Source organism: Molothrus ater, chromosome 6 (assembly GCF_012460135.2).
Source record: "Molothrus ater isolate BHLD 08-10-18 breed brown headed cowbird chromosome 6, BPBGC_Mater_1.1, whole genome shotgun sequence".
NCBI classification, from domain to species: domain Eukaryota; kingdom Metazoa; phylum Chordata; class Aves; order Passeriformes; family Icteridae; genus Molothrus; species Molothrus ater.
The window spans coordinates 47,542,041-47,561,429 of NC_050483.2; the positions used below are offsets into that span (position 1 = coordinate 47,542,041).

Sequence of the window (19,389 nt, forward strand, 5' to 3'; positions counted from 1 at the left end):
CCTTTACCCCAGTGAATCTTTACCTTTCTAGATCAGGTTGTGGATGTGTCTTTGCAGTCTGAACAGTAACAGTATCCTTTGCAGGCTTTGAAAACCAAACTTTGACAAGATGGAATCTTTGCCTTTGAATGCTAATTCCCTGTGGCCTATCCACCCTTGTATCTGGAAGAAAAATGTCTTTCTGGTGTAAGAGTGATAATTAAACAGAATGAAGAAAGGGACAAAGAACCACTTGAAAACTTTTGCTAGATCTCCTGGATACATCTGTCTGAGGCTTTTTTGCTGCTGCCTGATACTTTTACACAAGCAGAAAGTACCAGATGTTTCACATTGGTGTTATTATTTGAATGGACTCTTGGTGATGCAGGTATTCTTATTTAAATTATCCTATTTAGCCTCTTTTACATTCAGATAAATGTTTCTGTGTGTTTCTCTTTGCAAAACATTACCCTGTGAGGAGTTAATGTTAAGAAATAAAAATATCAGGCTTGGGATATGTCCCTGTATCTTGGTAGCAGTTGTTCTAGCAGCAGTTTTGTTTATTCCATGTTACGTGACTGTGGGCTGTGAGAATGTGTACAACTCTCATGTACAGTGTAGCTGAGTCATTCCTTGTCAATTGTATCAATTCAGAGCAGGACCAAGGGTAATTGCTCTGCTTTGCTGAACTCATTAACTGTTGTTGGAAACGTCTTGCCCATCTATCCCTTATATATTACCTTTCCTGACAGGCTACATATAGACAGTCCTTCTTAGTCATTGCATAATTCCAAAATTGCAGTTGCTTTGTTTACAGAAACATGCTACAGTGTGAATTTAGCCTGAGTGTTTCTATGTAATGCCTACTTTCACATTCTTCTACTTGTTATTGAATTTACTATAAGAAAGTCAGGTGTAGGCAGTGTGCATGCAGGGATAGATCAACTGGCATGAATGGAATTCCATCATTTTAAGTGTGTGTGAGTCCAAGCTGAGTATAGTAACAGAAGTTTGTTATAAGACTTCAGATATTTTTTTTTTAAAAGACAATGTTTGTAAGATTCTATAAATGAAGGTGACCCACATTGCTAAGTCAATATGATGTGTAGTGGTGCAGAAAGGCTGCAGTCTCAAAGAGCATGGTCCTACATTCTTTCAAATAGGGAGAAAAAGCAATTTATGCATTCTTCTTGTCCTTATCCATTTTTCAAGAATCATCCGAAGAGAATACTTCTAACTTTGGAAATGGACCAATATGGGATTTTTTCCTAGGGCATTTTTCTCTTAAGTTTTTAGAGTTAAATCTCCTGTTTGATTGTTGGGGGGAAAAAATATTTTTTTCTTTCCGAAATCTATCTTAAATCAGAATGTTATAATTTTTTTTTAGTTTTTTAAATGGCAAAGCAATGCAACTTTAAATAAAATTGCATAGGTTTCCACGGGGTTTTATGTGATAGTCTAAGAGTAAAGGTATAAACAGAAAATCTTGGAGGACTTTTGTTTATCCAAGTAGCTTTGTGTCCAAATTTTCAATTATGCCTCTAGTAAAAATTCAACATTTTTTGAAGTAAAACCAGTAAATTAATTTGGGTAGGTATCAATTTGCTTCTTTCTCTCCCCACCCCTGCTGCCTCCCCATGGCTATTGTTGAACAACAAAGAACAACATTAAGCACTGGAGCCACCAGTTTATGCTACAATTAAATATAGGCTGTTCAAAGCTGCTTGTTTAATTCCAAAGCATTTCTCTTTATCAGTTGGAATAGACAAGGAAAGTTGGATTCCAGGTGGATGAAAGCATTTGATAACACGATTGATATGAGCTGCACAGCAGAAGTGATGTTGCACTCAATAAAACCATTGCATTTTGCTTGCAGTAGTTTATGCCTACAAAATAGGATGATTTACTGTTTGTCTGTGCTGCATGAGAAGTGCAGCTGACCAGCTTGTGGTCAGATTTCCTGAAGTGTATATACTGGCTTTTTTTTCTTCCTCCTTAGTGAAATTGCTTGGTAACTTCTGTTACCAAGCATATATTGAGAAGGCTCAACTAGGAACAGAAGGAAAATGGTTTAAACATGCTAATTGTATTTTTGTTGTAAATAAGTGTTGATTGTATTGTTTCTAGCAGAATAAACATATGTAAAAGAGAAATGTGAAAGGCGTGTGCTTTAATACACTTTTTTGTATGATAATATTGCTTACATTCTTGGGCAGGCTTGGAGATAAAAATCCTATCTTTAAATGGAGAAACAGAACAGATCCCATTTTCACTGCTGAAATTGTAACTGAGCTTTTTGAGGGGGAGGATTTATGTCCATATTAAATAGCAAAACATGAGTCATTGCCTGATTGCTGCTTGCACCAAACTTTTTCTGTTATAAACAGTTAATCTCTTTTATGTACTTTCGTTTCAAAGCTCAGGACTAGGACACCTATTTCTCTGCCATTTTGGGAACTAGAAGTTAGTTAGACTATAGTTAGTTACATTCAGGGCAAGATTAAATTTATTTTTGTTTTTTTCCAACTGCAGCAATTGATAGTCACTAAATCAATGCAGAAAAGAATGATACTTAAAATTAACCTGCTTATTTACTACAGGTTTGAACCCAAGAGTATATCTATTTCTTCTTGTTTTTATCACCATGTAAAGCAAACTTAAGTGTATTTTAAGGGTTACTTGTAAATTCTTTTGAACTGTGCATGCTTGTTGTATTGCAAGAAAATACTTGCACCATAAGTTTGTAATAAATCATTAGATGCATACTGGTATGTAAAAATCAACTCTTATTGTGGATAAATACACTTGTGCTTTGATCACTTAAACTTTCCCATCTGTTTGAGAATGATGTGTTAGAGGGTAGATAGATCAATAAAATTGATATACAGATCTTTGTATCTTACATATTTATTGCAAATTCTGAGGGCATTAAGTAAAAATTTCTTCAGTATCTCATCTTCCTTATTAAATGAAGAAGGTGGTTTTGGTCTTTTTAAATGAACAGTTGGAATGTGGCTGCTTTTTGATCTGTTGGGTATAATGTCCCCCACCCATAAAACCCACAAGTTGAAAAAGATTCTAACTAGAGTTTAGTACTTGATAGGTCATTTGAGATGTTCATGACTCGCTTTACCTGCCTTTTGGTAAAGGGTGTTGGGAGTATTTTCCCCCAAATGTTATTCCTTTCCCTTTCTCACTTTCATTTTCTTTGCCTTCATTGCTGCGACTGGGGGTTTGCCTTAAACTCATTATTTTCAGGGGACTGCACAGTGAATACCGACTGAGATGGGTTTTGTGACATCTCTAAAGACTATGTTGGCCCAATGGAAGTTGTATAGAACTTTGGAGTTCTTTATGCACTAGAATAACATCGATAGCTTCAGCACTGTGGGCTGTGTGTATGACAAATTCTGCCAGTCAATATCCATTTGCATGGATGCCTCTTCACATAGCTAACAAAAGTATTGTTCATGAAAATAATATATTGTGTTAATACTACACCATGAGCTTAGACTAAAGATTGATTGTCCCAAACCTTTCAGTGATCAGTTAAAGTTCTTCTTCAGTAACAAACAAACCATGGGGAATGGCATGCAAATAGTATTGTACCAATGGATGCTTTTTAAAATAATTTTTCTTCTTCTGTGTTAATTTTTCTTCCATAGAATGATATTGATATCAACATAGTAAATACATAAGCCAGAAATTCTGATGCTTAACACTGAATATATGCTGTGAAGGATCTATGCAGCTGAGCATATTTGATATGTATTCAAAGGAAAGAGATATTCTTTTCTTCAGAGATGGTTCTGGACTAATTTTAGTAAATGTGGGTGGAATTACTGGTAAATGTTTTTGTTTATTCTTTCCATTGCAGAACGTCAAACTCTTTCTGGGATAACTGTATCACTAAAAAAATAAGCTAATATGTGAGGAAAAAATAGTGTAGCAAAAGGCTATTTAAGATTATTTTAGTGATTTCAAAGATAGGGAATGTTACTAGGACTACTACAGTTACCTAAACATAATTGAGTAGTGACTTGGATTAACCCCAGGCAGCTGCCAAGCCCCCACGCAGCCACTCACTCACTGGGGGAGAATCAGAAGGGTAAAAGCTGGAAAGCTTGTGGGATGAGATAAAAACAATTTATTAGGGAAAGCAAAAGCCATGCACACAAGCAAAGCAAAGCAAATTCACTGCTTCCCACAGGCAGGTGTTCAGCCAGCTCCAGAAGAGCGTGGCCCCATCGTGTGTAATGGTGACTTGGAAAGTGAAACACCATCATTCTAAATGTCCCCTCCTTCCTCCTTTCCCCCCCACTTTATATACTGAGCATGATGCCATATGGTCTGGAATATCCCTTTGGTCAGTTTGGATCACCTGTCCTGGCTGTGTCTCCCCCCAATCTCCCATGCACCTCCAGTCTCCTCCCTAACATGGAGCAGAAAAAGCCTTGGCTCTGTGTAGGCCCTGCTCAGCAATAACAAAAACATCTCTTTATAATCTACCCTGTCTTCAGCACAAATCCAAACCACAGCCCTGTACCAGCCACTGGGGAGAAAATTAACTGTTCCCCAGGCCAAACCAGCGCAGGTAGGTAGGAGGATTCTGATGGTGTGCTGATAATGGTTTTATAAAGAATGCAGATATGGATTAATTATCTGTATATGTAATGCTTGTTTTTATCTACTGTCTGAAATTATTCTGTCAGAGAGCTGGAAATTTGAAAGATTTGTGTCACTACTTCAATTTGTTATGTTAAATGTATTACCTGGTTTGATTGTCCACTCCAACATGGAACAAATGTTATGTTTGTTTGAGAGACATGACTCTAACTCTTCTATTTAATTAAGTAGCTGAATTTTATCCTACTTTCCAAAGTGAACAAGTAAAGTAAAACACTTTTTTTTTGACATAACATGAATCAGGAACAGCTTGAAATTGAAGCAGTTTTTAGTTATTTGTGTATTTGCCTCAGAAAGCTGCCTTCAATCTATGGTTGCTTTTGATACATGAGAAAGCAGCACTAGAGTCAGCTGTTTGAGGCTGTATTGCTGATGCCTGGAACTGCATCAGTCTGAAGGAGCTGTCCAATATACTTGAAAATATGAGTATACTTGAAAATAGGAGTCCAAATTACTTGAAAGTATGAGTATTGAAGCTATGTATACTCCTTGAATAATGAATAGAATGTGAACCAGCAAAGCTTTCCACTTCTAACTTGTCTAAAATCTAGCTCTTATATGGAGTAAGTTCACTGCTCATCTTCATTTCCTAATTATTTTTTCTTTTGAGTCATCAGGCCCTTACAGCAGTAATTTGATAGAAATTTAATATGAACTGTTGAAAGTCATTCTGAGCTCACAGTTAATTTCCTTGGCTGGGAATAAAGCTGCTTCTACAGCTAAAACTTCAAATTGTTTCTAAAATTTTAGATATATTTTTCAGTGCTCACAATTTGACTCCTATATTTATCAATTTAGAACATAAGCTTAGCTTGTATTACTAGATATAATGCCTATCTACTTACAATATTTAGATATCCATATAAAGTATATCTAAGATATCTAGTTATGGTTTTCTTGTATATGAGGAAAATGCTGTGATCAAAAGCTTCAAACCTTCTCTTTAGCATTTTTTATTTTTATTTTCTTGTGGCTTTTCATTCAGGCACTGTACTAATACCCTGTAGTTTCATTCTGTACTCAGGTTTTTTTTGGTGTCTTTATGATTCTTTTATATTTGCATTTTCTTTTGATCCAGTCCCTGTGATTTTGAAAAAGGCTGATCAACTCATGTACAAAGTATGTTTTGTTTACCATTTGTCTGTGTTCTACTGTTAGTAGGATTTTGTTATGGGGATTATAAGCCTATTCTAAAAAGTTTGAATTTTTTGAAAGATTAGGAAGAAGTTCTACTTATACTTTGATTCTAAAAGGCTAGGCTTATTCAGGCTTTTACCATTGTCTTCAACTCTTGCAAATACAGAAAGCACTTTTTTATGAAGCCAAGCAGATACAGGCAGAAACCACTTAACAGTTGCTTTGCTAACCTTTAATGTGCTTTTCTTAATAGCATGCAGAGGAATTGCAAGTGGATTTAGCATAGCATAATTTGTTTTTAAATGATTGAAGAGACTCATAGCAAGGGTTGAGGTGAAGTGGCAGCTTCTGTTAGAGCTGTCAATAAATCTTGAAGAAATAAACAATTTTTTTAGACCTGTGAGTCAGTTTAGAAAGGAGAGGTTGAAATGTACAATTACAGCTTTCTTTTTTAAAAAAAATTCTCATCAGCTTCTAGGACTGTTAGATTATAGTTGCTATGAAAAAAGAAGTATGGAATTGATTCAAGATGGAATATGCTATAGTCAGAAAGGCTGAGAAGGCATGATAGAAATACACAGAGTAATAAAGGGCAAGCTTTGGGAACTGGTGTTTATAATTCTCCACACAGGTAAGACCCACAAACTGAAGAAGACTCTAAGTAGATTTTAGCACTTATTAGGTCATTTAAAGTTTTCCTTTCTGTGTGAATGAAGTATACTGATAGAAAAAATAAGACTGGAGAATGAAAATATATCCTGTGTCTAAATTAGACTATAAGACAAATTTAGGTCAACAGAAGTAATTTACCCTTCTAGAATTCTGTTAGCATCTGTGATTTGTTTTCACTTTCAGTTTAGAAAAATTACAGGCCTTGTACTTTTTCAGAAGACTTCTTATAACACATAATGCATGCTGTGAACATGACAAATCTGGTTGAATGTGAAAATTATAAATTCTGGGTCAGTGAATGAAGACTGGCAGAATGAAAGATAATACCAGCTCATAGCTCATTTTTGCTGTATCACCTAGGAATGGGAAATGGCATTATCTTGATCTTGAAGTAAAAAGACCAGCTTTACTTTTTACATTCAGACTCAAAATAAAAAATGACAAAATGAATTCTACCTAGAAATCATATAAAATGCAATACGTGTTATAAGTCCTCTAAGGAAGAAGAAACATTTATCTTCTAGGATATTGTAATGTTTATATTGAGGTAATATTTGAGAGGAAAAATGTGTTCCTTTGAGGCACTTACATTCTTGAAATTTTTCTTAAAATTCAAGGCAGAAAAGCTCAATTTTTACTCATAATAATTAATGTATAAACTCATCTTAATATCTGATGATATTAAGAAGAACAAAATTATTGTGTCATTATAATGTATTTGGTTTGGTTCAGAAACAGAAGGGGGTATCTGTATGAGTTAGAAATTCTAATTTCTCTCTTTGACAGATATTCAGCAAGGAAGCAAAAATAAGAGACTTCAGTTGACCAAACCTATCCTGGTAAACAAGGTTGCTATGAATACAGAACTACTGTACAGCTAAATCTTGGGTTTCGATTCTTACTTTAATTACAACAGAAGTTTCACATGTAGTGGTGTAAGTTCAGATATGTACTAAAATCAGATTAGTTTCTTCTTATTTAATATATAGACCATGTAGATTTTTCACAATAAACTGAAGATGATTCTCAAAGGAAGTCTTATGAGCCACACACCTTTATGTTATTGACAGAAATATTTATCTGGATTTCTAGTTTGCCTTGGCAACTGTAGATTGCACAGGAAAACAGAAATCCTGGGGGGAGAATTGAAATGGAATAATTCTGAAAAGGCTAAATCCTGTCAGATACTGAGCTTTTATACAAATAGGAAATTAAGTCTAGGATTTATGAATCCCAGTCACAAAATAGTTCAGGTGGTTGAGGACCCCTGGAAGTCATTTGGTCCAATGCCCTGGTTAAAGCAGAGCCAGCTTCCAAGTCTGATGCCATTTGATGTTAGCTCACATTGTTCAAGACATTGTACAGATGAGTTATGAATGTGTCCAAAGATTCCCACAACTGTGGACACCCTTTTTCAGGTTTGAGTGTTTGTGAATTTCATTTTCCTAATACCCAGTTAGTTACTGAATGCTTTAATCTTTTTTTTTTTAATTGTGGTGTTCTAATCCCTCACTCATTGAAGTTGCTAAATTTTTACTTCTGTCTTCAACAAATTCAGATTTGGACCAACATAGAATGTTATAGAATCTTGCACTGAAAATAATGTCACTTAAGGGGTGTTGAGTTAACGCTGTAATTCCCTGCAGCCACTCATCAGAACTCTGTTTACACAGAACACAGATTTGAGTTGTTGATTCAACAATGGCTATTTAACAAATCACTTTTGCCAAACTGGTGCAGTTAGCCCCAGTGTGAAAGAAAAGCCTCTACACAAACAGAGCTTCAGTTAGAGCTTGGGTAAACATTGTACCTCAGTCTTCTTTACAGGATTGTATTCTGCTCCTGCCATTGTGTTTTGTAGGCTAGTGTGAATGAAGGAGAGAGAAATGTAAATCTGTCTTTTCTTTTTCAAAATCCTTTGTGATAATATTGTCTTGCAGTACTTTCCGTGACTGATCTTCAATTCTTCATGCTGCCGAAGGAGTAGCCCTTCCATCCATTTCCAAATAGCAATGTTTCTAATTCAGTACCCTGGGACTTTTAAAATTTTCTTTGTTCTTACCTTGTAGAATCTGTTTTTAAAAATGCTTTTAAAATTAATATAAGAAATCTTATTGTCTTCCTTGAGCTTCATGAAAATTTGCAAAATTGGCAACACATACCCTGAATAAAATCGTAGTATAGTGGGAAGGGATCTCTGGAGATCATCTTCCTGCTCAAAGTAGTGTCAATTAGTGGCAATGTATTCAGAGTCTTGTCTTGAATGCAGGATTTTGAGTCCTATGGATAGAGACTGCACCACCTGTGTGGGCAACTCTTTCCAATATTTGAATACTCTGACACAGAAGAATTTGTGGGTTTTTAAAGGTTTAAGTGGAATTTCCTGTGTATTGAATTTGTTCTCATTGTTTTGCATCCTATCACTGGGCACTGCTGGGAAGAATCTGCCTCTGTCTTCTTTACTGTCTCACATCAGAGTTTATACATGTCAAATAAGGCCCCCAAGCTTTCTCTTCTCAAGATTAAAAATCCCTTTTGTCTAAGCTTCTGCACAAATATTGCAATGAACTCACTGCCACCTGTCTGAGATTCTTTTGTTGAATAGAGAAGAATAATCATGTTCCTTGAGCTGCTGGTGATGCTCTTGAGTGCAGCCCAGGATGCTGTCAGCTGCCTTTCCCTCCAGCTCAGTTTTGTGTCCACTGAGACCCCCAGGTCCTTTCCTGCCAGGCTGTTTCCCACTTGGCTGGCCCCCAGTCTCTACTGGTGCATGGGGCTGTTCTGCCACAGCTACAGAACTTGTGTTTCCTGCTGCTGGAACATAAGATCCCTGTTGGTTTGTTTCTCCAGTTTGTTGAGTCACTAGAGTCTTCTGGTCTATCAACACCTCCTCCTGGTTTTGTGTCATCTGCATACTGAGGGTGCCCACTGTCCCATCGTCCAGGTCATTAATGAAAACTTTATTGCCCCCAGTAAGGTAAACTATGAGGTAAACCACCTGTGGATGGCTCCCTTGCCACTAATCACAGCCCTTTGGGCTCAATAGTTCACTCAGTTTTCAGTCCACATCACTTTCCATTTGTCCAGCTTGTACTTCATCAGTTTCTCTATGGGGATATGATGGGAGACAATGTCAGCAGCCTTGCTAAAAGGAGTTAAACAACTTCCACCTTCTCAGCCAGTCACATGTTGTCAACTTGGCTGGTCAGGATTGACTTCCCCTTCACAAATCCAGGCTGACTGCTCGCAGTCACATTTCTGTCCTTCAAATGTTTGGAAATGGTTTCTAGGAGGATTTGCTTCAGTCGCAAGAAATCACAATGATTATGTGGACTTCATTTTATGATGGTAAAAGAAATAAGTAAAAGCAAATGCAGGAGCTAGAAGGAGAAGGCTTAGTGCTATGCTTGTGCTTGAGAAGTGTTTGAAAACTGCTTTACAAGGGGTCTTACAGTTAGGCCAGGTCTGGTACCACTGTCCAGCAGGAAGCAGCTGCTTTTGCAGAGGAAGGAAGTATTTGGGCAGGAGCACTGGGGCCTGAGAGCTTCCCTCCCTGCATGAGGATTCCCATCATTGCTAAATCACTGGGATCTCCTGTAGGATGAACTCAGAAGATGAGTCCTGAAGTTTTATATTTAAATGGTGTGTGGATTTTGCTAGCACAAAAGAGGCTGAGCTGAATTGCTTTTAAGTATAGGGCTCTGTTGTGTTCTTCTATAGTTAGCACTGTTAATAAAGGAATAGTGCCTTCAAAACACTGAGCTTATTGTGACTCTGAAGAAAAGATACAGGATTTATTTTAATTTGTTTATTAGTACAAAAATGTGTACGGCTGAGCATTTAGCAATAATTCACTATAATTCTGGAGTTTTTGATATTTAAAGAAAATCTGTGGTGCAGCTCATTTGGTAGAAATAGAAATCTTCTGCAGTTGGAAAATTACAGACTGTGTAGGTGTTGAAATGCCTCCTGCTTCACTTTCTTAATTGGCAGTAGGCCAGATACTAAGAATTTCTGATTTAAAGGGAAATGCTTCCCTTTTCTTTATGTTTTGAAGGATAAGCGTAGCATTTTGTTTGCATTTTTTAGCAGTTAGGGTTTCTTCCATGTTGATACAAAATGAATAAAATTTAAATTAAAAAGCTTCTCAAGTTACCTTGGCTTTTTGCATTACTACTGGATGACACAAAGATATGCATGCCTTGCCAAAGGAAAAGGATGTGTTGATGTTTAGTTTTAATTTTGGCATCCAGACCCTCTTGCTTTCTGATTCTATTCTAGGAGTTGATCTACTTGAGTAATTTTTCTTTTCACCTCATACTTTTTTTCATTGCTGCCTACCATTTCCTTCCCATCCTGCTTTTTTTTTTTTTTGTTTGTTTCCTTTTTCAATTGTGGGATGCCATTGAGTGAGACAGAATGGGGAGAAAGGTACAAGGTCTGTAATTTAACCAAGTTTTTTACATCCTTTTTTAATCATGTTTGTGTGCATATGACTATACATCTGACTGCTTTCCCTACAAAAAGGATATAATGGTAGGTTTCTGGTAAAATGCTGCACCCTGTGTGTTATTTTCATGTATATCTTCTATTTGCCGCCTTCCTATGGTTTATCCCTTGTATTGCCATAAGGCAAAAGATTCCATGAAACCACTGCCTTGATCATCTGGTTTGAAAAGATCTTTCAAAAGTTTCACAGTTTTGTGCAGAGCTACACTAAAATTTAAAACATTCCATGTAGGAAATGATATATAATAGCTTGATAGGTTGATTTTTTAAACGTGGTCTTCTACCACATATTTAAAAAAAGAAAAAAAAAAGCCTCATTGCTTGCATGAAAAGCCTGAGTAGTGTAGGTTTGTTCTTCTTGGTTTTGTTTTGTTTTCTAATGAAAGCCATGAGCTTGTAATCATCATAGTGAGTAATGTATTGTATGTTTATGTTTTTGTAAGTTCTGGTCAGGATATCCAAGGAACAAGTGTGGTGGCAAATCTTCCAGTCCTTATGCGACAGAATCCTGCAGAAACACTTCGTCGGGTTTTACCAAAAATCAGAGTAAGTTTTGTGTGTTGAGGTTTGAATGTATCTTTTTCTGCCAGTTTAATTATTTTAAAAAAGAAAAAAAATCCACTTTTATTGCAAACTCAGTCTCTAGGAGGTGTATGTCCAGTAGGTCTTCTGCATTAATTCACTGAACTTACAAAGTATTACAGGCATTATAGTTTTTTTAAAAATTGTTATGACAGGGAAAAACAAAAGCAGAATTAGTACTATTTAAATGTTCTAAAAGATTTACCAGTGTTTTGACAGCTTTTTTGAGAATTCTTTTTGAGGACTATCGAGTCATAATGGTCGATTCTGATGTTCTGAAACCCCTTTCATCCAAACATTAAGATCTTCATGGTGCTGTCCAGAAGAGTATAGTTTGCTTTTAGTCTGTGCAATTTCACGTTCTACCCTCCACATTTTTAGTAAGTCACTGCTAGTTGCGATAAATGCACGCTGACCATGTAATGTTGTGCAGTAATTTTATATAGAGATATGTTTTTTAAGGGAGATTTGGGTTGTTTAACCTGGAGAAGGGAAGGCTCTGGGTACATCTTATTTTGAATTTTCAGTTCTTCAAAAGGGGCTTATAAAAGGACGAGGACAAACTTTTTGGCAGTGCCTTTTGAGATATGACAAGGGGCAATGGGGTTAAATTAAAGAAGGATAGATTCAGACTAGATGTTAGGAATACATTCTTTGACATGAGGATGGTAAAGCACTGGAAAAGATTGCTCAGAGAAGTTATGGATGCCCCATCCCTGGAAATGTTCAAGGTCAGACTGGATGGGACTCTGAGCAGCCTGGTCTAGTGGAAGGTGTCCCTGCTCATTGCTAGGGGGGTGGACTAGCTGAATTTTAAAGGTCCCTTCCAACCCAACCTATTCTATGATTATGTGATTGTGAAGAAGATACCTGTCTCCATATTTCCACTCCATCCCAGATAAGTACCCAGAAGAAATGTACAAGTTCGTTTAAGGTGTGGTTTTAGGAGCGCCTTGGCCAAATAAGAACAAACTAAATCACAAATGCAAATGTAAAACTTAATAATGCTAATGACCCCTAGGACCCCTGCAGAAGAAGAGGGTTGGAGAAGGCCTTATCAATGTATACAAATACCTGACAAAGCAAAGACAGAGAGAGGCTCTTTGCAATGGTACCCAGTGACAGAACTGCAACTGTTGCAATGTGCACAAACAGAAACACAGGAGCCTTCTTCTGAACATCAGGAATCACTTTTTCACTGTGAGGGTGACAGAGCAGTGGCACAAGTTGCTTAGAGATGTTGTTGTCTTCCTCCTTGGAGGTATTCAAAGGCAATCTGGGCATGTCTCAGCTGTAACTGGCCCTGCTTGATCAGGGGGATTGGAGAAAATGCCCTCCAGAAGAGCCTTCCAGCCTTCAAGCATTCTGTGAATATCAGACATCACCTCTCAACTTCATGTTATGTCCTGAAATGGCCTGTCCTGATCTCAGGAGAATTTTGTTTCTTAAAAGGAGCTGTTTCAACTTTTATCTGATTATTTAGATTCAGCAAATGGTCAAGAAATAGCTCTTCTCAGGACTACGGATTGGTACAGACTGACCGATGATTTAGAAAACATTGAAGTGCTTCTGGCTACATTCTGCACTATGAGATGCAGGTCAATAGGCATTTGCTGAATATGTATGAGTGTAAAAGTGCTTTGAGAAGAATGACTTGAAGTTGCAAAGTAATTGGAAACCCTTCAACTTGCACCAAATATCTGCAGTTACAACCACCAATTAACCTGACATATGTAATGCAGTCTTTCTAAACCAACCTACTGGCTTCAAGAAAAGTTGGTTTGGTTTTTTTATGCTTACCGTACCGAATCCATTTTTTTCCTCTAGTCTTCTACTTTGAGAGTAGAATTCTTCCTAAAATTAAGGAGTAATAAGAAACACTAGGGATTTTCTACCTTTATTTTTTCAGGCTGTAGAGAAATGCTGGTCTTGCCCTGTCTTCAATAAAAAGTCTAGTATGGGAATACAGTTTTTGATTCTAGTTTTAAATTTTTTATTTCGGGATGAAGAAAATATTTGGAAGTATAATAATTTGCATGAATAGGAAAGTATTTGTACAGTGGAAGTTGGATCTCAGTGTGATATTTGATCAGGCTGTACTTAGTTACTTTGTAAAAGTGTCTTCCTGTGTAATATTGAAGACATTCAACTGAAAACAGTATAGGAAGAAAGAAGCAGTAGGAACTGAAGATAGAAATATTTGAAATGAAGCAGACAACTTTAATAATGAATGCAATCAATCTTTGAGCAAATTACTGAGAAACGTAGTGTGGATTTCATCTTACAGTATAATTTAAACCCAAACTGGATGTCTTCCTAGATGATAAATTAAATGAAACCTAAGCTAATGGGCTCCAGACAGAGGTAAAAAAGTAAAATATAATGAGGTCAGTCTAAATCCAATAGTTCCTTTAAAGTTTAAGCTTTATAAACTGAAATGTTGTGGAATGTGTATGAATTAAGTTCCTTTCTGTGCCATTGCTCTTATAAAGCCAGTCCTTCAATGGTGTTCTGTTATCTAATATAATTTATCTGTAGTAGAAGTAAAGTGATGTTGTAACCATGTGCACTGCACTTTTAATTGCAAAACAGTGTTTGACATCATTAATTTGACCTATTATTTTTTTCTTAACCTTGTTTTTTATTGGAGGAATCATTCTGACCATTAAATGGAAACTTTTATAGTCTGTAAAAGCATAATTGAACTCCACTGCGCTTAGAGTCCTGCAAATGTAGTCTGCCATTGCAGGGAAATAAACTGATTTAAATTACTGCACTTGGTTTTACTTCTTTAGCTTGGGAGTAATCATTTGTGAAATCAAATTGGCACATGAAAAATGAATTGTGTAATAGTTTCAGAGGGCTGTTTCTTTGAAGGTATTGTTACCATATAATTGCATAAGGAAACCAGTGTACTTATTTAGCATACTTGCAGATACCCAAAGCAAAATTAATGTTTTTATTAGAGCTGAGGGTAAGGCAGATGAAGAAAGAAATAAATACAAGGAATGTTCAGTCTGAATACATTGCAAATTTGTATTTCATTTGTGAAAAAATTGATAAAAATGGTTACTTCTAGAAATATAGAAATGGGTGTATGCAAATTGCTTATCATTTTGTGAAATCTAGTTAAATTAAAATTGTGTCAAAGACACTATATGATTAACATATTTTAGATTTGAGATGAGTAAAATCAATACACCAATAAATGTGACATACATAAGTAATCATTGAATCAAGTGTCAGTATTTTGGTTATGCTATTTAAACAAACATACAGTATATAATTTAGATGTTAATGTAGGAATGAGATTAGGAAGTTTTCTTTTAAAATTCTGCTGTTTAAATGAAGTTGCATCCTTGTATGTGTTCTTCTGCATAGAGAAGCCCACTCTGGATTTCTGCATGCACCTCCTCATGAACCTTCGAAGTCATTGAAATGCAGATTTAGGCAAAGCTAAGACATTCTTAAAAGCATTTCTCTTTGTGCACAAAATGGCTCTTTTCAAATGATGTTAATAGTATTTTTTCTGCTTTCCATCTTTGAGCTCTGCAACCAAAAGTGATGGAGGGAGATTGCAGGTGTCTATCTGAATAACTAATAAGATTTTTCCAAATGCTGTGATTGCAGCAAACTATGATTATTCTTGTTGTCGTGTATATATCAAGCTTTATTCAATGTTGTCTCATTAATTCCAAATTAATTCTCAGAGTTACTTATTTTCCTAATATATCAGCCTCCTCTTGAAAGCTTTTTTTTTCTGTAGCTGATTTTATGGCTTAAGAAAAGGTGGGGTGATTTTTATCCTTCCTTATACTGTACATTAATTTCAAAGTCCATTCTCATTATATCCTTCAACTTCTGTAATCTCCATTATTTCTGTGTCTCTTAGTCTTTTAGTCTAAAATTTCTATCATACCAATGCAATTACTAAAATGATTTGACTATGTCTCTGCTTGCAGCATTCTTTCAAGAGAATTCTGTTGTTGCAGGAGAAAATCTTCATTTAAACTAGAGATGAATTTTCCTTTTTCCAATTAATGGCATAAACTAGGCTTTCTAAATTTTATGCTTTGAGGCCTGAGTTTAACTTGTAGACATTAGAATAGTTAAGAACATGTTAATACCCTTAAATTCCATTAAATACTTAATGCTTGTCTGAATAAGATAGACAGGGAGAGCTTTTTTAGTTTGGAGTGAAAATTTTTGGACTATCCATGTGTAGAAAAATACATTACTTTCTAAATAAATAAATTTATATTAAGTAAATTTAAGTTACTCAGCTTGGGTTGTATGAAAATGGAAAGAGGAGACCCATGCTTTTCCAAATGCAGAACTGTATAGTTCTGAGTGTAAACATCAGTGCAGGCAGGTGTGTAAGCAGTCTAGAAATTTATATTTCAATGTCTCCCGAGGTCCATGAGGAGGCACATCCAGAGAATGTGTTCTCACACATGACTATCCAGAGTTATGTGGATCAGTGGAGGAGACTATTTGGAAACTTTGTTTGTTGGTAAGTAACCCTGTTTGTATTGAGTACAAAGTAAATATGTACGGAAAACTGAATTCATAGAATCACAGAATTATTTAGGTTGGAAAAGACCTTTAAGTTCATCAAGTCCAAATATTAACCTGGCACTGCTCCGTAAATTTCTGGTCTACACTACTGTGTTAGAATCTACAGTGTGTGGATAGTTCTCTTGGTTCTCTTGGTGATGTTTTTTTGAACAAATTTTAAGCCAGAATCCCATAAAAGTATGGACATGTATTCTGATCCCAAAAATATTCAAAATACAAAACTGGTAGGTGTTCTTATTCTTTTTTGGCTGTGGCTGTAAGAGCAGTGGTGGAACAAGGTCAGAGTCTGTGGAAATAAGAAGAAGGTGGTTTCCATAGGTGTTGAATGCAAATACTTTGTTGGAAAGCAGCACAGTGCTGTTTCTTTTTTTCATTTGTGGGAGCAAGGACACACAGAATCCTTTGAGAAAGAAACATCGTTGTAAACTGGGATGGGTTTTGAAAGATAAGTTATTGTTCTCCTTGAAATAGCTAATAATTGTACAGTTGTATGTACAAATGGTTCGACATTTGTAGAATGAGAACTTGTTTTATACCAAGTCAAATAGTAATTTCTCAGATGTTCTCTACAAACTATTTTCTCAGCAAAATACCTCTGATATGCAATGTTTAGAGTCATAGAATCATTAAATCTGGAAAAACACTAAGATTATCAAGTCCAGTTGTTTACCCAGCAGCACCATTTTCACCATGTCTCTGAGTTCCTATCCAGGTGTCTTTTGAACATTTCCAGGAATGGTGGAAGTGGTTCCACCACGTCCCTGGCAGCCAGTTCCAGTGCCTGACCAGCCTTTGAGTGAGGAAAGCCACTCTCCAGCCACTCTGTCCCCAGCCTGTAGCACTCAGGGGTTTGTGTGATCCAGGTGTGGGACCCAGTGCTTGCCTTTGTTGAACCTCAAACCATTGGCCTTGGCCTTGATATTAATTAAGAGATTAAACAGGACTGGCCCCAGCACTGAGCCCTGGGAATCCCCACTTGTGACTGGCTGCCAACTGGATGTAATTCCATTCACCAACACTCGGGACCCAGACGTGCAGACAGTTTGTAACCCAGTGAAGAGTACAATCCATTAGCAACTATGCACTTAGCTGCAAAATGAATATATATTTTTTAATCTGATCCAGGCTTATTATTATTTTCAGTTAATTTCGGCTTATTTTTGATTTTTGGTGAGTGATCTGAGAAAACACTGTTCATATCAAGCAGTTTAAAAAACCACATATGTAAAATGCTAAGTAGGAAGTATGGGCTTTAGACTCCTACTGAATTTGGAGTAATTTGTAAAATGAGTGTAATGCTTTAGTATTAGAATAATGAACTTTTTATTTTCTCAGGAAATAGAAAGACACACTTAGAAAAGTAAACAAATAGAATGTTCACTTAGTTGACAGGTATTTACAGTTACTAAAACTTACAATGAATGCTGTGTCAAAGATTGCATCCTGCAAGGTCTGTGCATAAATCTGAAATTTAAAATTTAAATTGCCTGTTTTTAAATTTAAAAAAATAGTGGTATTTCATTTCACTTCAACATATTAACTTTGTTTAACTTCTGAGTGGATGACTTTAAAAACAGCCTAATTAATGACATTCTTGTGTGTCAGAGCTCAGAAATACAAATGTTTAGTTAGCTAGATAAATATTCTAGTGGATCTTGCTTTATTCTTAAGACTATATATATGTACTTTTTATTTGCATTCCATGTTAGTCAAGGGATGAAATTTAAATTGCCTTCTGCTATTTTAGTATGTCCTACTGAATGAGTGAATGAAATACTTATTTTTAATTCATGTGCATAAACAAGAGGAGTGCAATTGTTGGCTGGTCTGTTTCTACCTCTTGTTTTGTAAAGTAGAAAAATCCATGCATTGCATTGATGAAACTTAAAGTCACAAGGAATATTAAAAGTAACTTTTTTTTCTTAGAAGATTCATGATATATCATAAGAAAATATAATCTCTGCAATAAATTGCTATTAAGAGAAAATAATTTTACAGCAATTTTTGTAGTTTATCCTGGTTGTTGCATATTAATTCTAAAAGTGAATGTAAAAATTTGGATGTTCTTTCAGTACATTTCTGCCTCACTCTCTAAATTGTTATAATTTGTAATTATACAGGAGGTTCTGCATGTTGCAGGAGTGGAAATGCAGTTAACAGCTGCTGTTTCTTTTTTGACTGTTCTGCAAGAGGAGTCGGTGTCCATTCATACATACTCCCACTCCTTCCTACACATCATTCTCCAGAACCTGGAACACAGAGATGCAGGTCAGGGCTGCACAGCCACTCTGATGGCTGATGACCTCTACATGTTTTGTTTCCTTAGCGACCCTACAATACTGTGTCAACAGTGAGTGCAATCACTGTGACTTTGTATCTGGACTTGCATGAATGGAAAGATTTTTGCATGATGACCACTTTCATACTGATATTTAAATGTAATTCTGATTGAAGCAGAAAAACCCCTCTCACTTTGTCTGAAGGATTAAATCCCATACTTATTTCTGAGTCTGAGCTTCTCCTGAAGTACCAACATTTTGCGACTGAGAAAATGGAGGGAGGATGGTTGACATTTCTTCTGTGTTGATTATCTTTTCTTAATTTCTTTGACACTAATTTTAGAATACAAAGGAAAGAAAAGGACTGTTGTGCAACTATAAAGTTTCAGTGGGCGTAAGAAAAGAATGAAATGAGGGAAATTAGCTTTATAAAGCAATTAGAGTAGTTAATAATTTTATGTAGGAATTGGAAAGGGAAAAGAAATGGGGGCAGACCTTGCTTCTTACCTATCCTATTTCATACTCTGAAGCCTTGAATGTTAATATGGTGGCTTTCAGATTCATAGCTCCTTGAAGATGCATGCAAAAAGTTAGAACAAGTTTTGTAAAACCGGTACATGTTTTTGTTTAGTTGTTGTATGTACAATATAAGACATCACATGTAATTCATATCTTTTAAACAGGTGTCAGCAATGCATGGTTAGAAACTCTTCTTGCTGTAATAGAAGCTTTACCAAAAGAAACTGTCAGACATGAGGTAATACTAATTTCTTATGATCACAAAAAAATATTAAGATTGTAAGATTGTATGTCCTTGCAAGTTTTATTCACCTCAGTCAGATTTGTGGCAGTTCCATACCTGTGAAAATGGTAATGATTGTGGAACACACTGTAAGAGATGAATGGGCGAAATAGCGAGACAGGGAGGTCACCTTAAAAAAAGTAGTGTTCTTCAGCAAATAAGGTC

At 36.0% G+C, this 19,389-nt stretch overlaps 1 protein-coding gene across 3 annotated transcripts in view; it reads left to right on the top strand.

Annotated features, from left to right (window-relative positions):
• Window positions 1-19,389, top strand: part of PPP4R4 (protein phosphatase 4 regulatory subunit 4) — a 58,316-nt gene that overhangs the window by 10,393 nt on the left and 28,534 nt on the right. Inside the window, exons 3-5 of one of the 3 annotated variants that reach the window (XM_036383887.2) lie at window positions 11,427-11,529; window positions 18,264-18,411; window positions 19,106-19,179. In XM_036383887.2, the coding sequence (XP_036239780.1) occupies window positions 11,427-11,529; window positions 18,264-18,411; window positions 19,106-19,179 (325 nt within the window). Of the gene's footprint in view, window positions 1-11,426; window positions 11,530-15,980; window positions 16,079-18,263; window positions 18,412-19,105; window positions 19,180-19,389 lie in introns of those variants that run through there. The other 2 variants (XM_036383889.2, XM_036383888.2) reach the window with 2 other exon arrangements.